Below are 23,777 nucleotides of genomic sequence, written 5' to 3'. Positions count from 1 at the left end.
TCCAAACCTTCAGTAATAGCTGTAGAGAGCTTGACAAGGTGAGCAAAAACTCAAACATATTAATTTTTGTTTTATCATTGCACTGTTGTCACAAACACATCCTGTTGATTGATGCTATGATTTATGACACTGTTGCTACTTTATTCTTAGTCAACGTCTCCTCCATTGCCGCTGCTATGTACCTCAACGTCTAGCTCCTCCTAGCATGAAAGGCATGCAGGACTAAACAGAGAAAAACATTGGAGAGTTGCAACATTGTGTTGCCATTGCTGAACGTTTTCATTTGTGTGACACAAATCATGCACAATTCTATTCCCCTCCATAATCTGTTAATCCTTTCCATGGAACTCTTTACTGGCAACAACAGAGGCTTCTGCTGCATGCAAAGAGCAGTTTAAGCAAGGGGATTTATGTCAGGAGTATGAGACGCTGGGAGAAAGTTACATTTTGCCTCTCAACCCCAGCTACTTGCTCTCCCCTGAGGCTGATTTCTACGCTCTTCAAGTACATTAAGGCCACAGCTAGACCTAAGGTTTATCCTGAGATCATCCAGGGTTCGCCCCTGCCTGAGCACTGGATCCCCTGTGTGTCACCTAGGCCATAGATAGACCTAAGGTTTATCCCTGGATCATCCAGGGGTCAAACCTGTTCATCTAGGTGACACACAGGGGATCCAGTGCTCAGACAGGGGTGAACCCTGGATGATCCCAGGATAAACCTCAGGTCTAGCTATGGCCTAAGTACATTCATTGCGGGGGGGGGGGAATGCATTCATCTAATGCAGTTATCAACAATCCCAGTTGGGCAGGATCTCCACTCCTTCTTTAAAGTGGTTTCTACGAGCAGTGACAACTGTTGGGGCCAAGGACACACTCCAGATACAGTTTTCAAAACGCTTTCAAAGGGTCACATCCTGCTTGGTTTAGATCTGGCCCTGGACCTATGTTTACATGTTTTGAGAATTTCATTTATTTATTGCCTCTCCAGTCTTGCGAATGTGTTGGCATGCACGCAATATTCTCCGTTTTCAAGGGGATCAATATAATTTTCAGGCAACCTTTAACAAGTAAAGAATGGAAATAAACTGAATAGTCAGTACACGGTTCTCGGAGGGTGAATCTTCCTTACAATGGAATGTTAATCAACTCCTGAGAAGGGAAACTGTTAAATCGCGAGTTGGGAATAACGTAACGCATAAGAGATACTATTGAACCAATGAGAATTTCCCCAGGCTGGTAATATTCATGGGAAATATGCAGAGGCCTGTTTCCTGGGCACTCAAAGCTGTGCATTTTGTCCTGCCATGTAATTTAGTTCCCTTTGCAGCAGACGCATCCGAGAGTCCAGCACCTTCATATCAAAGCATCCCCTCGGATGTAGATTTCCCCGAGTCTCTCAACAGCATCAGAGGCATTTGTGATGCCTGACATGAACAAAGAAGAGGGGAGTTGTGAAAACTGACGGAGCCCTGCCTGCCAGTAGCCCCTAGTCTTAGCTGACAAAGGCACACTGGATGTTTTATAGCCATTTCTGACTATGATATTGCCTTTTTTTTCCAAGTGCCTTCTGAAACGCTTTCATCAATTACAGTATGAGTTGATAATTACAGGGGAGATAATCACCTCTGCAGTGTCCCCGCCCTGGACACATCATTGCTAGTTGCAGAACCACTGAGACAAACAGATTGTGCAGATCTCTGGATAATTTTCTTCTGTTCTGAAGAACTAGGGGCTCATCTACGCCAAGCAGGATATTCCACTATGAAAATGGTATGAAAGTGGTATATAAAAGGCAGGAGCCGCACTACTGCTTTATAGCAGTATTGAAGTGCACTGCAGGATCTACACCATTGCTTTGTAGTTGTACTGAAGTGCACTGACAACTGTTGGGGGCCATTGACACTTCTACACCAAGCAGGATATAACACTACTAAAGTTGTATAAAAGCGGTAAATGGTATGTGTCAGGGCCCCCAACCGTTGTCAGTGCACTTCAGTATCACTATAAAGCAGTAGTGTGGCTCCTGCCTTTTATATACCGCTTTCATACCTCTTTCATAGTGGAATATCCTGCTTGGTGTAGATGAGCCCTGTGGGAGGGGTTGATCAGTGAGTTGAGAATGACCAACCTGGATCCACAGGAAGGAATAAAAAAGGAAGGCGACAGGCACTCTTCAAATATTAGGGAAAACACAAATTGATACATTTCCTTGAGGAGACTAGAAAATAAACAGACTTAATGATGAGTAGACCAGACCAAGTTCCATTCCACACAGAATAGTGAATTCAAAAATGCACACACTCATAAAAAAATAAAAAATAAAGGGGACATCCAGTGTTCTGTAGGAGGGGCAGGCATTCGCTAAGAATAGGATCCAAACCTTAAAAGTAGGGGTGTGCATGGACCCCCTGCTCCGCTTCACTTCCAGATCTGTGATTTGCAGATCGGGCTGCTTCGCTCTGCCCCCGCTCCACCCATGCCCACTCCGCTCCGCTGCAGAGCTCCGGATCCGGATCGGAGCTCCGTTTCCCCCTCCATAGGCTTGCATTAAGCTTAAAAAGTATACAACTTTTTTCCTGTGAAAGTTAGAAACCTCACGTTTGGCACCATGACACCTCATGGAGGTATACACATGCACACCAAGACTCAAGGCAATCCCATCATCCCCTGAATTTTGGGGAATTTATGAAAATCCAACACCCCATTCACACCCCTTTCGATAGCTCCGTCAATTTGCACGTTAAAAACCTCAAACTCACCACCATGATAGCTTATCCAGGGATACACATGCATGCCCAGACTCAAGGCAGTCCCATCATCCCCTGATTTTGGGGGAATTTATGAAAATCGGGCACCCCATTCACACCCCTTTCAATAGCTCCATCAATTTGCACGTTAAAAACCTCAAACTCACCACCATGATAGCTTATCCAGAGATACACACGCACACCCAGACTCAAGGCAGTCCCATCATCCCCTGTTTTTTGGCGGGGCTTAAACCTGCAGACATCTCAATGGAGCCATTTCAAAGGAAATCCCAACATGCCATGAATTGGGGAGTAGAGATAAACCTATATGAATCTTCTTCCACACTTGAAAAATGGATTTGGAACTTCCAAAACTCCAAGTGAGGGCAGGAAGGACTTCTCCCCTGAGTCAAAGCCAGACACACACAACATCCCTGCGAGGCGGGCAGGGGAGGAGAGAGGGAAGGCAGGCAGGCGGCAGACATTTCTGGGGGCATAAGGAAGTGAGCCAAGGATAAGCCCGTAATGCATATGAAATGGTTGTCCAGCTGCCTCTTCAATGCCTCTAGTGTGGGAGAGCCCACAACCTCCCTAGGTCATTTGTTCCATTGTTGTACTGCTTTAACAGTCAGGAAGTTTTTCCTGATGTCCATCCGGAATCTGGCTTCCTGTAACTTGAGCCCGTTATTCCATGTCCTGCACTCTGGGAGGATCGAAAGGAGATCCTGGCCCTCCTCTGTGTGACAACCTTTTAAGAATCTGAAGAGTGCTATCCTGTCTCCCCTCAATCTTCTCTTCTCCAGGCTAAACACGCCCAGTTCTTTCAGTCTCTCCTCATCAGACATTGGTGGGATGCAGAGGAGGGCTCCTCCAAGAGATCTCAAATCTTGGGCAGGCATATATAGGGAGAAGCGCTCCCTCAAGTACCAAGGTCCCCAGCCGTTTAGGGCTTTTAATGTCATTGCCCACACCTAGAATTCTGACTGGAAGTGTATAGATAGCCAAGGCAATTCTTTCAAGACCGGTGTTACATTGTCTTTACTGGAAGTTCCAATGAGCAGTCTAGCTGCTGCATTTTAAACCAGCTGCAGCTGTCGATTCATCTTCAAGGGCAACCCAATGTAGAGTGCATTGCAGTAGTCTAATCGGGAAGCGACCAGCGCACAGACTACTGTGGCTAACCTTGGGAAATCACTCATTTCCTTACCCTTGTGTTAATAGGGCTTTTAAGGTTCCCTTTGGAGCAGTGGGGAGGGAAACACGTGATTTCCAGTAGGGGTGTGCATGGACCCCCCCCCAATCCGCTTCTCTTCCAGATCCGCAATTTGCGGATCAGACCGCTTCGCTCCGCCCCACTCCGCCTATAGTCCGCTCCGCTCCGCTGCTCCGGATCGGAGCTCCGCTTTTTTCCCCCATAGGCTTGCATTGAAAGCCAAAAAAGGATACAACTTTTTTTTCTGTTAAAGTTAGAAACCTCAAGTTTGGCACCATGACACTTCATGGATGTATACACACACATGCCAAGGCTCAAGCCAATCCAAGCGTCCCCTGATTTTAGGGGAATTTTTGAAAATCGGACACCCCATCTGCAGACATGGACTGTTCTCCAACATTTTGACAGATAAAAAAATTGGAAGTGGGCACCCTCACAGATGCCATCTAGATCCACAATCATGCCAAGTTTCAAGCAAATCCCATCATCCCCTGATTTTTGGCGGGGCTCTAACCTCTAACACACCACCCATAACCCCAATTCACACCCCTTTTGATAGCTCTGTCAATTTTCATGTTAGAAACCTCAAACTCAGCACTATGATCAATTATCCATGGATACATATGCATGCCAAGACTCAAGCCAATCCCATCATCTCCTGATTTTTGGGAAATTTATGAAAATCGGACACCCCATTTGCAGACATGGACTGTTCTCCGACGTTTAGACAGATAAAAAAATTGGAAGTGGGCACCCCCACAGATGCCATCTAGATCCACATTCGTGGCAAGTTTAAAGCAAATCCCATCATCCCCTGATTTTTGGCGGGGCATAAACCTTTTAATTCACCCCAAATCAAGTCCCATGCTACAACTACGTCAATTTGCACGTCAGAAACCTCATGTTCGGTCCCATGACAACTTATCCATGTGTCCACATGGATGCCAAGTTTCAAGACAATCCCATCATCCCCTGATTTTGGGGGAATTTTTGAAAATTGGACACCCCAGTATCTCAGGGATTTAAAGCTGCAGACAGCTCAATGGGGCCATTTCAAAAGAAATCCAAATGCCATGAATTGGGGAGTAGAGATAAACCTAAATATGAATCTTCTTCCACACTTGAAAAATTGATTTGGAACTTCCAAAAGTCTAAGTGAGCGCAGGAAGGACTTCTCCCCTGAGTCAAAGCAAGACACACACAAACCATCCCTGCGAGGTGGGCAGGGGAGGAGGGAGGGAGGGAAGGCAGGCAGGCAGCAGACATTTCTGGGGGCACAAGGAAGTGAGCCAAGGATAGTTTCAAAGCCAGTAATGCAAACCATCCCTGTGAGGTGGGAGCAGCACAGAGAGATGCCTTTTCTTTTGCATCCCATAACTACTAGGAGGCTAGGAGGATAAGAGTAAAGCTTTGTGATCCTTGCTTCAGAGTTGATTGACTTCACTGTGATCACAGCCATTACTAAACAACAAAATTATAATGTTAATAGCTGTACTACTAATTAATATTAATAGCAACAACAACAACAACAACAACAACAACAACAAGGAGTTGAACCAGCCTGCCTGACTTCACTGAAGAGAAAAAGCCAGGAGAGCTTGGGCTATGGGGTGTAAATAATATAAAATGGAATAAATAAATAAACAAAGGAGGGGTGGAATTAAAAGCAGTAGTGTTGCTGAATAAACAAGAAGAAGGATTTTTTTAAAAAAGGCTATATCTGTCTTTTACCAGTAAGAGGGGAGTGGACGTGCCCAGGGGGAGGGGGAATCATGCCAATTTGACTATCCCTGTCTAGGGACCAGTCTTTGAGAAGCGACCTGCCACTTCAACTCATGATAGGCATTAGCTTCACTCTCTCTCCACTGGTTACACTTTGGAGGGCTCTGATGACCCTCCAAGGTCAAGAGAGTGCACTGGGCACGTCCACATGCCCTAGGGGAGCTCATCCCCTTGCACCACATCTATTCAGTTGTTCCCCAAGGTTATGGTGGGTAGCATTGCTGTGTTTCCTATCTGTTATTTATTTGCTTAGTATATGATTTCAGGTTGTGTTTGTGCATTTGGTGGGGCTACTGTTTTAAAAAAAACACTGGGAAAAGTCTGTTCAGAGTAGAAACAGAAGTTTCCCAGGATCCCAAGTTACCCATTTTGCCTATCCCCTCCTCCAATTTTGGGATCATGTGATCATGACCGGGAGTTGACTCTGCCCCTCAGCACTTCGAAAAGGTACCTTTTCCCACTGATTTTACCTGACTTTTCAAAAAATTATAGCAAGCGAACCGCAGCACACAGAGAGCTGAGAGTAGGCTCAAAATTACCCCCAGCCATGACTCTCTAAGCACAAGAAGTTTCAGAAAGATAGGTTGAAAAACAACACAGTTATCCCCTATTCTTTTCCGCAATGCAATCCTATGGGCGAAATCTTTCAAAATGGTGATCGGATCGCGCCGCAAAAAGAGAATCGCTTCGCCAATGGGCGCTTCTCTTTGCCTTGCTTCTAGGGGTCTGCAGTTCACTTCTACTCCGCCTCTGGGCAAGGTGGAGCAGGCCAATTCGCTTCTGATTCTCCGATTCTAATCGGAGCGGAGAACATGCCTAATTTCCAGTGCTTCCAGAAAGTGCACATTTCCGCCCACTGGGTTAATGTCAGCCACCATTAATGGAGTGAGGGGAAAGGGCATGATGCCGAAAGCCAAGGCAAACTGCTCCTGAGCCAGGTGCATCTGACTGGGTCCATGAGGGGTCGACATAGGAGGGTCTGCTGCCCTCGTAGATCCAGGTGGACACCCACACCCTCCCTACTGCCAGTAACTAAAGCCTTAGGAGAACCATTTCAACCTCTTACAACTGGGAAAAGGCTGCACAAGGGCTGGAAAACTACCAAGCTACAGCCAGACCAATTAACGAAGACATAAGTTCTCAACTTTTTTTTTTTTTATTCCAACACCGGTCTTCTCAGCACCTTGGCCAGTGCCCCATGGACATCCTTGTTCCTCAGGGTATAAATGATTGGATTGAGCAAGGGGGTGATCACAGTGTAAAAGACAGAAATTTGCTTGTCACGATCAGGGGCTGATCCTGACCGGGGAATCATGTACATAGACATGACAGTGCCGTAGAACAGGGTGACAACCACGAGGTGTGAAGTACATGTGGAAAGGGCCTTGCGCCGTCCAGCTGTTGTCTTCATTTGCAACACAGAAGACAAGATGAGGCCATACGAGGTCAGGACAACAGATAGAGGAACCAGAAGGATCAGTGCAGCTACAACAAAAATGACAGACTCAGTGATGCGGGTGTCGGCACATGCGAGTTTCAGCACCACTGGCAGCTCACAGATAAAGTGGTTGATACGGTTGGGGCCACAGAAGGGATGGCAATAAGTGCAAGCCACATATATCACAGAGAACAGGAAGCCCCCAGCCCAGGAAGCTAAGGCAAGCTGCATTTGGTGCCATCTGTCCATGGCAACAGCATATATCAAAGGATGGCAGATGGCCAAGTAACGGTCATAGGCCATAACACCCAACAGAAAGCATTCAGCGCTACCCATGGACAATATCACGTACATTTGTGCTGCACAACGGGTGAAGGAGATGACTCCGTTTCCAGCCAGCAGATGAGCCAGCATCTGGGGTAAGGTGCTGGTGACATAAGAGATTTCCACACCTGAGAGGTGCATGAGGAAGAAGTACATGGGTGTATGGAGTCTGCAGTCAGCCTGCACAAGCACGATTATCACAAGGTTCTCCAAAATGGTAAGCGAGTAGATAATGAGGATTATCACAAAAAGCCCAATCTGTGTCTTGCGGTGGTTGGTGAGTCCCACTAAGATGAACTCTGTAACAGTGGTGAGGTTCGTGGACTCCATTGTGGTTTCCTACCTGCAGAGAAAAGAAAGCATGTGTGCGCGCACACATACAGTATACAGAGAAGGGTGGGGAGAGAAAGAGAGAGAATGGGATAGAACAGAAATAAGCCACATTTTTCTCTCTGCAATATCAAAGTAAACTCAAAACAAACCCATGAATGCATGTAGCATGGGCTTCATCCAAAGAATTCCAGCCCTCTGTTGGCGCCTCTGGCAGTTCTGTTATCTAAATATCCCTCTCAAGTATTGGGAAGTAGGGCTGGCTGAGAAATCTGCAACCTATCCAAATGAGTCCAGATTTCTATGAATTTGACCTGGATATTTATATATCTGGAGAACCTGGTGAAATTCCCTGTTCGTCACAACAGTTAAAGCTGCAGGTGCCCTGCCCTCTTTTAAATCTGGTCACAGTATAGCTGCAGTATAGCTCCTGCAGCTTTAACTGTGGTGATGAAGAGGGCATTTCACCAGGTGCAACATGCTTACAAAGGACACCTGCTGAAATTCCCTTTTCTATGCAACTGTTAAAGATACAGGAGCCCTGTCCTCCTTTTCATATGGTCAGCCTAGTCATACCTCCATGTTATTTCTCAATGGCCATGTTTGGGTCCTGCTGGCCTGCACTACCTGATTTCTCTATTAAAGGGAGTAATCATCTTACCTCTCACTTCTCTCAGGAAGTTTGCATCAATGAAGAGGGGGATTCACCAGTTTCTCTTAAAGTACCCAACAGCTGAGAGGGTTTCGGTCAAGAGTAATCATACAGTGTACCGTTGGGGTGTCTCTCTGTCTCTATGCTGCTTGGGAAAAGCTGCTCAGAGTTTTCTTCCCCATGAGAACATTAAAAAGTCTAGATATCGCTGTAAAAATGGCAATAAGTTTGAAGATTCTCTGTAATTAATTGCAGCTGTGGAAATACACATGCGTGCCCACACACACAACAAGTAATCTGTGATTTACTATTAGGAATTCTACTGCTTAGCTTCTTATTGTCTCCTTTATAAGGAAGTCATGAGGCAATCATGACACCCCCTTTCCCAAGAAAATTGCTTCCCCGAAAGGCAAGAATCGACGTATATAGAAGAAAACAAATGCTATCCAATGCATCAGGAAGACATCTTTTCATACATCGTGGCCTAGGATCCTTTGAAATGGAGATGCCAGGAAACATGAACATGCAAAATGTATCTTCTTTGGGTTCTACAAAGCTCTGGTTCCTAATCCACTTTGATAGATGCAGCTCCAACCAGTTCCTTAAGACATCTAAGGGGGGGGATCAACACCACCCATCTTGTTCAACTGCCTGATTATTCTCAGTATTGAAGGATGGAAAGCTTCCTGGAATATATATTTCCTCCTTGTGGCTTGCTAAAGGTTTGAGGATTTAGAGAGATAATAAAGACAGTGGATCTACTCTACAGAGACCACTCCCATCCCTTTGGTGTTTTCTTCTAGATCATTAGTAGTTTTGCTTTGTTTTTGTTTGCTCATTCCCTTGGGCGATACCAATGGAGGCTGCTGACTGCAATTTCAGTGGAGCTGTAAATTCAGGGTGAGCATTCCACCTGGAATTATCTGGTAACTGCAAACATCCGCAGAGCATTTAATCGTCCAGAGCAAAGTTTGGCTGCTTCCAAACCCATAGATTAATATCAGAGTGGAGACGTGCCCAATCCAAGCTTCTAATGCAGTGGTTCTCAACCTTCCTAATGCCGCGACCCTTTAATACAGTTCCTCATGTTGTGGTGACCCCCAACCATAAAATTATTTCCGTTGCTACTTCATAACTGTAATTTTGCTACTGTTATGAATCGTAATGTAAATATCTGATATGCAGGATGTATTTTCATTGTTACAAATTGAACATAATTAAAGCATAGTGATTAATCACAAAAACAATGTGTAATTATATATTGTGAAATATTTATTTCTAATTAAAAATAAATGAAATTTTGTCTTGAACAAAAGACCATCGGAAATATGTGTTTTCCGATGGTCTTAGGCAACCCCTGTGAAAGGGTCATTCGACTCCCAAAGGGGTCACGACCCACAGGTTGAGAACCGCTGTTCTAATGTCTCCAAAATTATGAATTGCCACAGCGCTGTCCATGACCATTTTCTTCTCCAACCGCAGCATTAAGGGGAGTGGGAAATACTAACTGGCTTCTGATTCTGGCTGTGCGGGGAGAGGGAGCACGTTTCTGCTCAGACTCATAGAAGTCAATCATCCGCATTTCCACAGTGTGAAAGTGCTGCTGGGCTGGCTAGCATTGTGAGTGAGAAAGCATCTACACCTGAGCATGCAGGCTCTTTATTTCAGTTAAATAATTGCTCCTATTGGCTGACTTGGCTTCCAGTGTGCATGTGGGTTGTTGTTGTTTTTCCATCCAATAGATCTAGAGGGCACCAAGTTGGAGAATGCTGGAGTAGAAACTTCCATCAGCAGCAGTGGAGCTCTGCATCAGCAAAGTAAAGGATAAAAGCTCCCTCCTTAAATGTGCAGAGGTGGATTAACGTGTGTGTGTGTGTTTAAGAGGGATAATGGTTTGAGGGGGGGATTTAAAAATCCCCAAAAATAATCAAGGCATGAATGGATCTGATATAAACTTGGAATGTCTAAAACCCTAGTTAAGAGCTATTATTGTGCCAAGTTTCATCTCTTTATTTTTAAAAATGACAGCGGTTTTTTTAAAATAATAATTTTAAAACCACGAACTTTTTAAAAAATCCTTTAAAATCATGGTTTGAATGGACCTGAGTCAACCTTGGCATGATTAAAGCTGTTGGCTGTTGTCTGCCCCCCAGAAGACTGATGGATTTGGATGGTTTACTGATGATTACTGTCACCTTGGCAGGTGATACTGGCAAAGCTCTCATTGACATCTGGAATGGGAGATATGCCCCAGGTGGTTGGCATAATCCCACTTGTCAAAGGACCACTGCTGAGGTGTGGACCCTTACATGTGGCCGACTATGTCTCCCTTGATATCTGACTTGGATGTTCTTATATTGAGAAAAATTGCCTTAACCAATCCAGTATCCCTCCCACCCCCAGTGGTGGACATGATTAAACATGGAACCATTTGCAAGTGTGTGTGTGTGTTTTTAAAAAAACATTTCTTTATTGAGACCTTCCCTGTTCAATTAAAGAAAAATAGTCACAAATAAGGCATCAGAGTTAACAATAACCCACAACAAAAAGTACAAAAACTTACACAATGCAATGTGGAGTATAAGTGACCCCACAGCTGTTTAAACAAACAAACAAAAAATTCCATTAACATACATATAATTACATCAAAAGTATAGCAGTGTATAGGAATGGGATATGAATTATCAGTGACAACAACACGTACAATTGACTTGGCAATTTGCCTTCTACCTGGGCTGCCTATATGCAATCACCATGTTTTAAAAGTACATGAGTAAGACAGACAAAACAGTTACACAAAACACATTATTGCTATGATTTGGGTGTGTGTGTCTCCATTGTGTGTTGACCACATGGTGGAGACTGACCACTTTAGTGGTAGGCCCTGCTAGGTTCGGGGCTTCCGCTCTTAACATCCCAGAGAAGCCGGCTATGTAGATAAAGTAGGGTGACCATATGGAAAGGAGGACCAGGCTCCTGTATCTTCAACAGTTGTCAAAGAAGGGAATTTCAGCAGATGTTATTTGTATGCATGCAGCACCTGGTGAAATTCCCTCTTCATCACACATACCTGATATACATGCCATGTATTTCAACACAGTTCAGTTCTCCTCCAACTGAAACCAATGTAGTGCTGGAATTTTCCAATTCTATCTGAGTGAGATCTGAGACTCAGATCTGAGTGAGGCAAGTAGATACACTGGTGCCATATTTATCCTCACATTTTACACAATTTTACTATAGGATCTATGTCTGAGAGATAAGCACCCTCCCCAATGACCCAGAGAAAACTTCAGGTTTGACCGAGAGTTGAGCTCCAGGGCCAGCCTTTCAACTGAATGGGGTGAATCACTGGCCATAGGTGGCTGATCAGGAGGGGCAGCAATTGGCATTCCTTCCTGGGAAGGGTGCCCTCAGCCACTGCCTCCAACTCTTGATCTCACTATCTAGAGGTCTCCAGAGACACCTTCCCTAAACCCTCTTGCTCTGAGAAATGAGACCTCCTCACAGTGAGACATTTTCAGCCTGGTAGAGTGTAGAGCGACCACTCAATCTCTGGTTCCAAGGGATTCCTCAGAGCAAGAGATTGTGGATGGCAGTGGTGGTGTGAATGAGGGGCATCAGCAATACACATCCTCCCACCTAAGGGGGCGGCCACCTTACACCACCAGTTTTCATCTTCCATATCCAAATCATCACGCAAGGCACTCTTCATGGTCAGCAAGTAGGAGCCCCTTAAAAAAACAAAACTGGAGCGATTATGCAAAATAGTAACTGTCAGGTTTTTTGTTCAAAGCCCCATCTTCGCAGGACCAGGGCCACCGCCCCATGGACATCCTTGTTCCGCAGCGTATAGATGATAGGGTTGAGCAGAGGTGTCACCACAACATAAAAGACAGCAATTTGCTTGTCACGATCAGGTGCCGAGTCTGAATGGGGAATCATGTACATAGAGATGACGGTGCCGTAGAACATGGTAACAACCAAAAGGTGGGAGGCGCATGTGGAGAATGCTTTACGCTGATGAGCGGTTGATCGCATGTGCAATACAGAATGCAAAATGAGCCCATAGGAGTTCAGGATAACTAAAAGAGGAAATGCGACAACCAATGCTGCTAAGCCAAAAACAATGGCCTCTGTGACCTGGGTGTCAGCGCATGCAAGTTTCAACACCACTGGGACCTCACAGAAGAAGTGGTTCACATGGTTGGGGCCACAGAAAGGTAGGCGGAAGGTGCAGACAACATAGATCACGGAAACAACAAAGGGAATTGTCCAGGAGGCTAAAACAAGCTGCAGTTGGCACCATCTGTCCATGGCAATGGTATATATCAGGGGATGGCAGATGGCCATGTAGCGGTCATAGGCCATGGCACCCAACAGCAAACATTCAGCCCCTCCCATGGTCAATGCAACGTTCATCTGAAGCATGCAACGGATTACTGGGATACGTCCATTTCCAGCCAGGAGATGAGCCATCATCTGGGGCAAAGTGCTGGTTACATAACAAATCTCCAAGCATGAGAGGTGTGTGAGGAAATAGTACATGGGAGTCTGGAGGCGGGAATCAACCCGCACCAATATGATGATTGTCAGGTTCACCAAAACAGTAAGTGAATAGATGATGAGGATGACCACGAAGAGCAGGATCTGTGTCTTTCGGTGGTTGGTGAGTCCCATCAAGATGAATTCTCTGACTGAGGTCACGTTCTCAGCTCCCATTCTGGCCTCCTGCCTGAAGTGAAGCAGAAACGAGAGAATAAGAATTTCTGGAAGAGAGCAACTGTCTCCAGTAGAATAGCATGGGAGAGGGAGAGGAGCAGAGCCATGAACCTTCAGGAAACTATGTGTCCCCCTGCAAAGGTGTGGGTCTCTGCAAATGTCCAATCATGCTGACCCCGGATATTGTCCCTGCTCCTGGTTGATATATCTTCCTATATTATTTTTACCTGGTTTTAGATCAGAAGGTGGTTCTGGCCAATTTTCAGAGCAATTTTTCCCTTCTCCCCACATCCCCACATCACACAGTCGACTCTATTCAACAGGGTTCCCCAACTCTTTGTATCTGTATGTTCTCCTGTGGAAAGGAGAGGACAATGAAGTTCCCTTCCACCACTGCCTAACTCTAGCATGGAGCTATTTCTTAATACCTTTGCAAAGGTCCTCAATTGTACAATGCCTCAGGGCAGCCATAACACAAACTGGGCCCATTCAGAAGACACCAGAAAATTTAAGAAGAAACAAACACAAAAAATAAAATTTTGGCCAGTCCAATTTATCCGTTTGAGCCACCTTGTGAACTTTATTTTATTGAATAGCAGGACATCATTTAAACACTGTGGTCCCATTCAGAAGACACCTTAAACCATGGCTTTAACCTTGGTGGTTAAGCTAGAAAGCCAGGCCATGTTCAGAAGACACCTTAAACCAAGGCTTTAACGATGGTTAAAGTCATGGTTTAAGGTGTCTTCTGAATACAGCCTGGCTTTCTGGCTTAACCACCGCGGTTAAAGCCATGGTTTAAGGTGTCTTCTGAATGGGGCCACAGTGTTTAAATGATGTCCTGCTATTCAATAAAATAAAGTTCACAAGGTGGCTCAAATGGATAAATTGGACTGGCCAAAATTTTATTTTTTGTGTTTGTTTCTTCTTAAATTTTCTGGACTGACCATGATTAATATAGTTTCATTAACAACATCAGTCATAATAAATAGCAATACAAACAAATAAAAAGCATACTTTTGTTATTGTTTCATGTTCATTAAAGGAACAACCCATATGCTTCTTTAGAGAGGAAAATTCCAACACCTCCCAGCATTCATCAGTCAACATGGCTATAGGGCTTCTTTCTGTCTAAATATGCAAAAGACTGCACACTAAAATGGTGTTTCCAGCTTATTCTTTATCAGCCTCTGTCTTTCACTATCCTGTTAAGACTTTCCAGAATAACTTTTGGGCTGTTGGGCATTTATGGCCCACTGTTCCTTTGGTTATGGAAGTGAGAAATGGAACAGGTTACGATTCCAGTGAAGGGGAAGGGCAAAAATCATCTAGATGCACTACTGCACATGCCCATCTCTGGAATAACCTAACATCACTGACTCCACTTTTTAACCTCTATCTTCATGTCAACCTTTTACTTAGCATTTCTCTCCCTCCTCAATCCCACTGACTCTCCTTATCTTCACACTAGCTAACCCTAAACCTAATCCTGGCCCCAAATTCCATCAAACAACCAGTTCAAATACTCCAAAAGACAAACATAAAAATCCAAAGTTTGTTGGCTACCAATTTCCACAGAAAGAAGATAATTCTCAAATGGTGAGACAAAAGAACACAATTATGGGTTTCACCCAATGGCCTACTGTATCTGTAGAGGAGAATGTTCAGGAATCACTGGTGGTTCATGAGTTATGGTTGAACTGAACCCACAAAAGCTGGGAAATTGTTTTTTTCAACCATAACGCCAGCCCCCTTTCAAACCACAATGGCCCTTGGGCAAAGGAACCACCACATGTGTGGCAAGTGACAAAGGGCAATTTATCATTCTGGTTAAAACCTGCCTGGTTGCTCTTTCCCATCATCTCTTCATGCAAAGCACCATGTAACAGTAGTCTATTATCTCTTCACCACAAACAAAATGTATGCATCTTTTCAATGTGTCAGTAGTTGCTTGCGTAGAGAGAGGTGGATGTTATTATGCACTAGCTAGCACCCATCTCCTGGCGTGCACCGGGTATCATAGTGACCAGACAGGGCTGTTTGGCCAAGAGGAAATGCTATTGCCAGTGTGGTGAGCAATGTGCCTGGGGTGAGGGTCTGGAGGTGGGGGCTCCAGGCTGGGAACAGTGGTTTGGGAGGAGATTGTGTGGAGGTAGGACTCCGGGGAAGGGGGCTCAGAGCTGTGGGTGGCAATTCAAGGGGTAGTGAGGGGTTCATAGCTAGGTGTCTGGATTGGGAGCTCTTTATTATTTATTATTTATTATTTATTTATTTATTTATTTATTTAAAATAGTTGTATGCCACCCTATCTCATAAAGATCTCAGGGCAGCGTACCGATAAAAGCATACAGTGTAAAACAATAAATATACACAGCTAAAAACAAATGCCTAGGTCTGTACAGTGGGGGTTCAAGAAGGCAATATGTGGGGTTGGGGCTCAGGGACATGGGTGTGGTTTTATGTGGCAGAGGCCATACCTGGCTTTTGCTTGCATTACAGAAAGTATAAGAGGAAGAGCGTTCAGACGTTCACTCAGAGCCCACCATCCAGAGACTGATTTAAATAAGCAGTCCCTTTTGAACACAACCGCCATCTTTGGTTATATAAATTTTGGAGCCAGTTATAATAGCAATGTATAGTCTTCTGCTATGCAGATGTCCATGCTCAAGGTATGGCTCCCTGGGGAGACTCCTTCATATGATTAACACATGACAGGGACATGGTCTGAGGGCACGTGTAGTAGCCACCTTGCTGAAGCAAAACAGGTCTGGGTCTGTATGTGGTCCCAGAACACCTGGGAATCTCATCAACAACAACAACATCAACATCATCACCATTATCATCATCATCCATGGAGGGTTAGAATCTTCTCCTTCCAGAACAGCAAAGAAGACTATTTATTTATTTATTATTTTATTTATTTATTACATTTAAATACCATGCCCCATAGCCGAAGCTCTCTGGGCAGTTTACAAAGATCACATGTAACATTTGTTGGATGTCTTTCAGGGCAGAAGCCTTGCCAAGGTGGTTTTCAGCAATGAAATACATAAAAATGTTAAAATATTTAAAACAGTAAACACAATAAGGTTATCAGATGTCCAAGAACATCTCCCAAACCATGAACCTCATCTTTACAGGTTGAACATAATTCAGCCAGGCAGACAAACCACCCACTAAAGATATCTCCATCTCATCTGGACTGAGTTGATTAGCCTTCATCCAGTCCAGTCTATTACTGCACCCAGGCACTGGTTCAGAACACTCCCTGCCTCCCTGGGTTTAATGAAAAGGACAGATAGAACTGGATATCAGCTGCATATTGATGACACCTCTGTCCATATCTCTGGATAAACTCCCCCAGCAGTTTCATGTAGATGTTAAACAGCATGGGGGACAAAATAGAGCCTTGTGGCACCCCACGGCATATCTGCCAAGGGGCAGAGCAATAATGCCAATGTAGCATCACTGACTCCCCTATTTACGTCTGTCCTTGCCACCAGCCTTTAATTTAATACTTTTCTCCCTCTCCAATCCCATTTATTTATTTATTTATTGCATTTCTATACTGTCCAATAGCCGAAGCTCCCTGGGCGGTTTACAAAATTAAGACAATTCAAAGTATAAAACAACAGTGTAAAACCATAATATAAACTAGGGGTGTGCACGGACCCCCCGCTCCGCTTCACTTGCAGATCCGCCATTTTTCGGAGCGGGTCGCTCCGCCCCGCCCCCGCTCCGCCCACTTCCGCTCCGCTCCGCTCGGAGCTCCGGATCCGGATCCGGAGCTCCGTTTTTGCCCCCCCATAGGGTTGCATTGAAAGCTAAAAAAGTAAACAACTTTTTTTCCGTTGAAGTTAGAAACCTCACGTTTGGCACCATGACACCTCATGGGCGTATACACACACACGCCAAGTTTCAAGGCAATCCCATCATCCCCTGATTTTTGGCGAATTTTTGAAAATCGGGCACCCCATTCACACCCCTTGGGATAGCTCCGTCAATTTGCATGTTAGAAACCTCAAACTCGGCACCAGGGCAGCTTATCCATGTGTCCACATGCACGCCAAGTTGCAAGCAAATCCCATCATCCCCTGATTTTTGGCGCGGCTCTACCCTCTAACGCACCTCCCATAACCCTAATTCACACCCCTTTAGATAGCTCCGTCAATTTGCACGTTAGAAACCTCAAACTCAGCACCATGATAGCTTATCCACGTGTCCACATGCACGCCAAGTTTCAAGGCAATCCCATCATCCCCTGATTTTTGGGGAATTTATGAAAATCGGGCACCCCATTCACACCCCTTGGGATAGCTCCGTCAATTTGCATGTTAGAAACCTCAAACTCGGCACCATGAGAGCTTATCCATGTGTCCACATGCACGCCAAGTTGCAAGCAAATCCCATCATCCCCTGATTTTTGGCATGGCTTAACTCACCCCAAATTGTCCCATTCTACAACTACGTCAATTTGCATGTTTGAAACCCCAAAGTTGGCACCATGATAGCTTATCCACGTGTCCACATGGACGCCAAGTTGCAAGGCAATCCCATCATCCCCTGATTTTTGGGGAATTTATGAAAATCGGGCACCCCATTCACACCCCTTGGGATAGCTCCGTCAATTTGCATGTTAGAAACCTCAAACTCGGCACCATGAGAGCTTATCCATGTGTCCACATGCACGCCAAGTTGCAAGCAAATCCCATCATCCCCTGATTTTTGGCGCGGCTTAAACTTTTTAACTCACCCCAAATCAAGTCCCATTCTACAACTACGTCAATTTGCACGTTAGAAACCTATCCTTTGGTCCCATGACAGCTTACCCATGTGTCCCCATGGACACCAAGTTTCAAGGCAATCCCATCATCCCCTGATGTTAGGGGAACTTTTGAAATTTGAACACTCCAGTATGTCAGGGATTTAAAGTTGCAATTGCAGACAGCTCAATGGGGCCAGTTCCAAGGCAATCCCAACATGCCACGAGATAACCCTAAATCTTCTGGCACATTTGAAAAAGGGATTATTGAATTTGATAAAGTCTAAGTGAGCGCAGGAAGGACTTCTCCCCTTAGTCAAAGCAAGACACATACACCATCGCTGCAAGGCGGGAAGGGGAGAAGGGAGGGAAAGCAGGCAGGCAGCATGCATTGTAGTGCCGCAAGGATGGCTTGAGCACTAACGCATAGCAAACCAACCCATAAGTGGGCGCAAAGTGAGGCAAAGATGGCTGGTTCTTTCTTTCTAAGCCAGCAGTTACGCCTTGAGGGGCACAGAGGAGGACGATTGGGAGCAAACCAGGCACCAGGCGGGCAGAGAGGCAGGCAGAGTAGGCGAGGAGTCAGTCCTGGCAGATGCCCCACCACAGCAGCACCCCGGGGGAGGCGGGCAGGCAGGCAGGCAGGCAGGCAGGCTGCGGGCATTTCTGGGGGCACAAGGAAGTGATGGCTGGTTTCTAAGCCAGCATTGCAGTTAGTCACGCATTGCAAACGCAAACCATCCCAGCGAGTCGGTCACCGAGGAGGACAGGCTAGCAGAGGGGCAGGCAGAGTGACATGTCATAGATCTAGTATTGGGGAGGAGTCAGTCCCGGCAGATGCCCCAACACAGTAGCACCCTGGGTGGGCATTGGAAAACGCCATCTTGTGGGTCAATACTTCCCCCACCCCATGTCCTGCAGGGTTGCCTGCCTAACCCTTGTGGGGATGGGAGATGGAGAGCTTAGAGTGGCAGTGCCAGCAGCAGCCTTCGGCTTTCCCCTGGAACCAGTCGCCTTGCCCGCCTCTTTCCCCAGCAAGATCGCCTGGTGCTGCCTATGAAGATGCATCTTCATGCTGCTGGTTCCATAATGCCCTGTCGATGAACCCCTGCTTAGGCTGAGTTTGCAGTGGCGACAGACAGCAAAGCGGGGATCCGCTCCCAACTCAAAGTGGTCCCACACGATGCTTGTCTTTCGTTTCCGTGGTGACACCACCAATTGCCCGCCTGAGCTCTCTGGTGTTGCCACAGAAACAGGGGTGTGGGATGAGACTGGGGAGAGAGCCTCGGCCTGCTGCTGCTCCTCCTCAGCCCCCACATCCTGGAGGCCCACCGCCTCCTCCTCCTCCCCCCCCTCCACTGTGCTGAGGACCTCGTCTAGGTCCATCAGCGGGCTCGTGGGCTGAAAGGAGAATGAAGGAGTTGGGGATACTCCTCCTCCTCTAATGGCACTGCTGCCACGTGCCTCTTGCAAACGGGCACTTTTCCCATTCCCACCCTCAAAAAGAGAACGCCGGGCACAAGTTGCAGAAGAGAGTGGCTCTGCCTGCTGCTTGTCCTGCTTCTGTTTTGGAGCAGTCAGCCAAGGAGTTGCCCGTTTGAGTTTCACAGGAGGAGAGGAAGCCTGCTTACTGCTGGCAGACTGAGCCTTGCTGCTTTCAGCACGCCTGCTTCCTCTTTTCATGATGACTAACAAAATATTAATACTACTAATACTATGTATAAGGTACTACTAAGAATATGTATAAGAAGAATATAATATGTTTAAATGTAGGGAAATGGGACAAGAACAATAAAATATACTACTACTAATATGTATGAGAATATACTAATATATATATATATATATATATATATATATATATACTACTAAGAATATCTACAAGAATATAATAATATGTTTTAGAATATTACTAATAAATGAAGGGAAATGGGACAAGAAATGGGACAACCACTACTATAAGAAGAACAAAATATGAATACTACTACTAATATGTATGAGAATGTATACTAATAGACTACTAAGACTATGTCAAAGAATATAATAATAATATGTTTAAGAATAGGGAAATGGTGTGCGTATGCTTTCCCCAAAATGCTCAATCTGTGGCTGCCTGTTGAACTTGACAAAAGCAGCCCACTCCGTCGAAGTTACACAGAGAAGAAAAAGAGAATCCAATTTTTTTGGTATATTTGGTATATAGAAGATAGAAGGAAACACAATCAGGATTTAAGAGAGGGGAGGGGGAAAAAGAACCAACCACTACTATAAGAAGAACAAAATATGAATACTAATATAATATGTATGAGAATATATACTAATGGACTATGTGAAAGAATATAATAAAATATGTTTAAGAATATAAATGTAGGGAAATGGGACAAAAAGTGTGTGTATGCTTTCAAAAGAAAGCTTTCACAAAAGCAGAACAGTCAGGCTTTAATACAGGGAAGGGGGGGGGGCAACCAACCCAACCACACACTCCAAAATTCAAAAATAAAGTTTATATTAAATCAAAGTAAGGGGAAAACACAGGGCAAACTAAGCTACAAGTCAGAAAGAAGCAAACAAACACACACACGCGCCAAACTAAACCTATCCTAATCTATCTCCAAAGTCCAAAGCAGGAGCACTAACTAACTAAGTGTTCCCTCCACGAACGGCAACCCACAAAGAGACACAAAACAGAAAGTTCTCAGGGTGGGTCTGCCTTAGTCCCCCCTCCAACGCTGGGATTGGAGGAGGATGCTTTCTGAGGAGATCAATTCTCATCAGGATTGGGAGTTGAATGTGCCTGTCATCGCTTCCAAAAAAATAAAAAAATAAATAAAAAAAACCCAAACCCCGATTTTTTAAAAAATATTGCACGTGAACCACAGCACGCAGAAAGTTGAGAGTGGTCTCAAAATGACCCCCATCCACGACTCTCTGTGCACAAGAATTTTCAGAACGATAGCTTAAACCCCCCCCAGTTATCCCCGATTCTTTCCCTCAATGCAATCCTATGGGCGAAAAGCCGAAACGCAGTTTGAGCCCCGCGGTTGACCCGATTTTTAAAAAAATATTGCACGTGAACCACAGCACGCAGAAAGTTGAGAGTGGTCTCAAAATGACCCCCATCCACGACTCTCTGTGCACAAGAATTTTCAGAACGATAGCTTAAACCCCCCCCCAGTTATCCCCGATTCTTTCCCTCAATGCAATCCTATGGGCGAAAAGCCGAAACGCAGTTTGAGCCGCGCGGTTGACCCGATTTTTAAAAAAATATTGCACGTGAACCACAGCACGCAGAGAGGTGAGAGTGGTCTCAAAATGACCCCCATCCACGACTCTCTGTGCACAAGAATTTCCAGAACGATAGCTTCAAAAACAACGTAGTTATGCGCGATTATTTGCCGCAATGCAATCCTATGGCGAAATGTTTTCAAGATGGCGACCGGAGCGCTCCGACTGAACTCGGAGCTCCGAAAAATGGTCGCTTCTCTTCGCCTTGCTTCTAGGGGGTCCGCGGTCCGCTCCTACTCCGCCTCTGGGTAAGGCGGAGCAGGCCAATCCGCTACTGCTTCTACGCTCCTAATCGGAGCGGAGCACATCCCTAATATAAACCATAATTAAAACCATAATTAAAGGCCACCAGCCTTTAATTTAATACTTTTCTCCCTCTCCAATCCCATTTATTTATTTATTTATTGCATTTCTATACCGTCCAATAGCCGAAGCTCCCTGGGCGGTTTACAAAATTAAGACAATTCAAAGTATAAAACAACAGTGTAAAACCATAATATAAAATACAATATAAAAGCACAACCAAGATAAAAACAGCAGCAATGCAAAAATACAAATTAAAAATACAAATTTAAAACAGCAAAGTTAAAATTAATTTATAGACTGTTAAAAATACTGGGAGAATTTAGTGACAATTTATCTTGTCACTAACTATCTCTAAGCCTAATCCTGGCCCCTAATTTTTCTCTCCCCCTCTCCCCAGTCTCACTCCACTACTATCTACTGAGTTCTACGCAGCAGGAAGAAAGATCATGCTACACTCCCTCTCAACCTCGCAATACAGTGTGCACCTGTTTTCTCAAATATACCAAATATATTTATTTTAAAAATGTGTAAGTAGATCAAGGTGGGCGACAGAATTTGATGCTACTGTATTAGCTATACACTGCATGAAAATTGGGCCAAAATATTGTGCTGGTATAACCCCCTCCCTTTTTGAGAGCATTTTCCCAATGGTCAAAACTGTTTTCCATTTCTTCTTTTTAATGGAAGACTTCTCAGATATGGTGCAACAAGTGAAGGATGACCCACCTCCTCCCATGGCACCCAATTTCATTGTCAAATAGATCTTACTGTTAGGAAGTTTTTTTCTAAAGTTGAACCAAAACCTTCCCAGTCCCTCCGCAATTTTCACCCATTGGTTCTAGCCCTGCCATCAGGAGCAAACCAGAACAAGCTTGTTCTATTTTTTACATGACAGCCTTTCACATAGTTGAAAACTTCCATATGGCAGAATGTACTCTTACCTTCATGCTTTTCCCTGGGGTTCCTCAACAAGCCAGATGGATGTTCTCATGTTGTTAGCATTAAAGCATCCAAGTCCTGAGTGGCTGTCATACAGTTTTCCAGTACAATTTGAGTGTGTGTGTCTGTGTGTGGTATGGAAGTTCAGTGGACTGACCTTTGGTAGTGTTAGAGAAGAATCTGCACCAACTCTTATGCAGGGTATATTTCTGGTAGTTCTAAAAGCCTCCCCTTGTCCGCATCTCAGTAACTTAAGGCTTAGTGGCTTATTTCTCCAGTATGAAAGCAGAAAGCATCTAAAATTGCTAGCCAAAAAAACCACAAGGAGTATCTGAAGGTCCTCTAGAATTAATCAAGTCTTTCAATGAACATGCAGATCCCTAACAAATGCATGGAACATATATATTACTGGCTGGGAATAAGTTGCTTAGTTTGCTATTATCTACCTTCAGAAACTCTGTTCGAAAGTGTCTGGAAGGAAATTATGATACCCAGCCTTTCCTGTGGTTTCCCTGGCATCTAATACTCCTTTTATATAAAGTCACACAAAAGGTCCATCCATGCTAGCAGTGTCGAATTCTAAGTAGTAGTAGATCTTCCCAGCCTCAGATACTTATTTATTTATTTATTTTATTACATTTATATACCGCCCTACAGCTGAAGCTTTCTGGGCGGTTTACAACAATATATGATGATGATGATGATTATATTTATTTATATCCCACCTTTTTCCCAGTACTGGGACTCAAGGCAGTTTACAAAATTAAAACATGTACAATTAAAGCATATAAATATCAATTTACAAAAGTTAAAATAGAATTAAACCTACAGTAAAATTAAAAACATGTTTAAACAAAATTAAAAACAGTAACAGATCAAAAAGGGGGAGGGAATCCAATACATTAATACAGGTCTAGATAGATGTCCCTCTATGCCCTTTTATGGGAGATGGCAGGGACAATTATGTTCATTAGGTACATCATCTATTTCTATGCCCTCCTTCCAAAAATACCTTGACAGATGTTCTCCAACCATTTTTAAAAAATATCTAAGGTGAGCATTGACACGACTTCTCCTTCAACAGCCTAACCGTTCTCAGCATTAGAAGATTTGCTTGCATGCTAGCTTTCCCCTGGGTGGTTCATGAAAGATTTCAAGATTTTTGGAAGATAATAAAGAGTATGGATCTACTCCATGGGGACAACACCAGTCTCTTTGGTATTTTCTTCTAGGTCATTAACAGTTTATTGTTTCTTACTTCCTCAGCCTCTTGGGTGA

General features: G+C 44.5%; 2 protein-coding genes across 2 annotated transcripts; both read right to left on the bottom strand.

Moving 5' to 3' along the window:
• Positions 1-6,897: 6,897 nt before the first annotated feature.
• On the bottom strand, positions 6,898-7,833 carry LOC134405740 (olfactory receptor 2D3-like). The gene has a single exon (XM_063136991.1). It carries the CDS (start codon positions 7,831-7,833, stop codon positions 6,898-6,900), a length of 936 nt encoding a protein of 311 aa, XP_062993061.1.
• A 4,429-nt stretch (positions 7,834-12,262) lies between these two features.
• Positions 12,263-13,207, bottom strand: LOC134405739 (olfactory receptor 2D3-like). The gene has a single exon (XM_063136990.1). It carries the CDS (start codon positions 13,205-13,207, stop codon positions 12,263-12,265), a length of 945 nt encoding a protein of 314 aa, XP_062993060.1.
• Positions 13,208-23,777: the final 10,570 nt, after the last annotated feature.

The sequence above is a fragment of the Elgaria multicarinata genome, chromosome 11, assembly GCF_023053635.1.
Source record: "Elgaria multicarinata webbii isolate HBS135686 ecotype San Diego chromosome 11, rElgMul1.1.pri, whole genome shotgun sequence".
NCBI lineage: Eukaryota > Metazoa > Chordata > Lepidosauria > Squamata > Anguidae > Elgaria > Elgaria multicarinata.
Note: the sequence above shows the minus strand (reverse complement) of the source record. Positions and strands in the feature narration are given on the sequence as shown.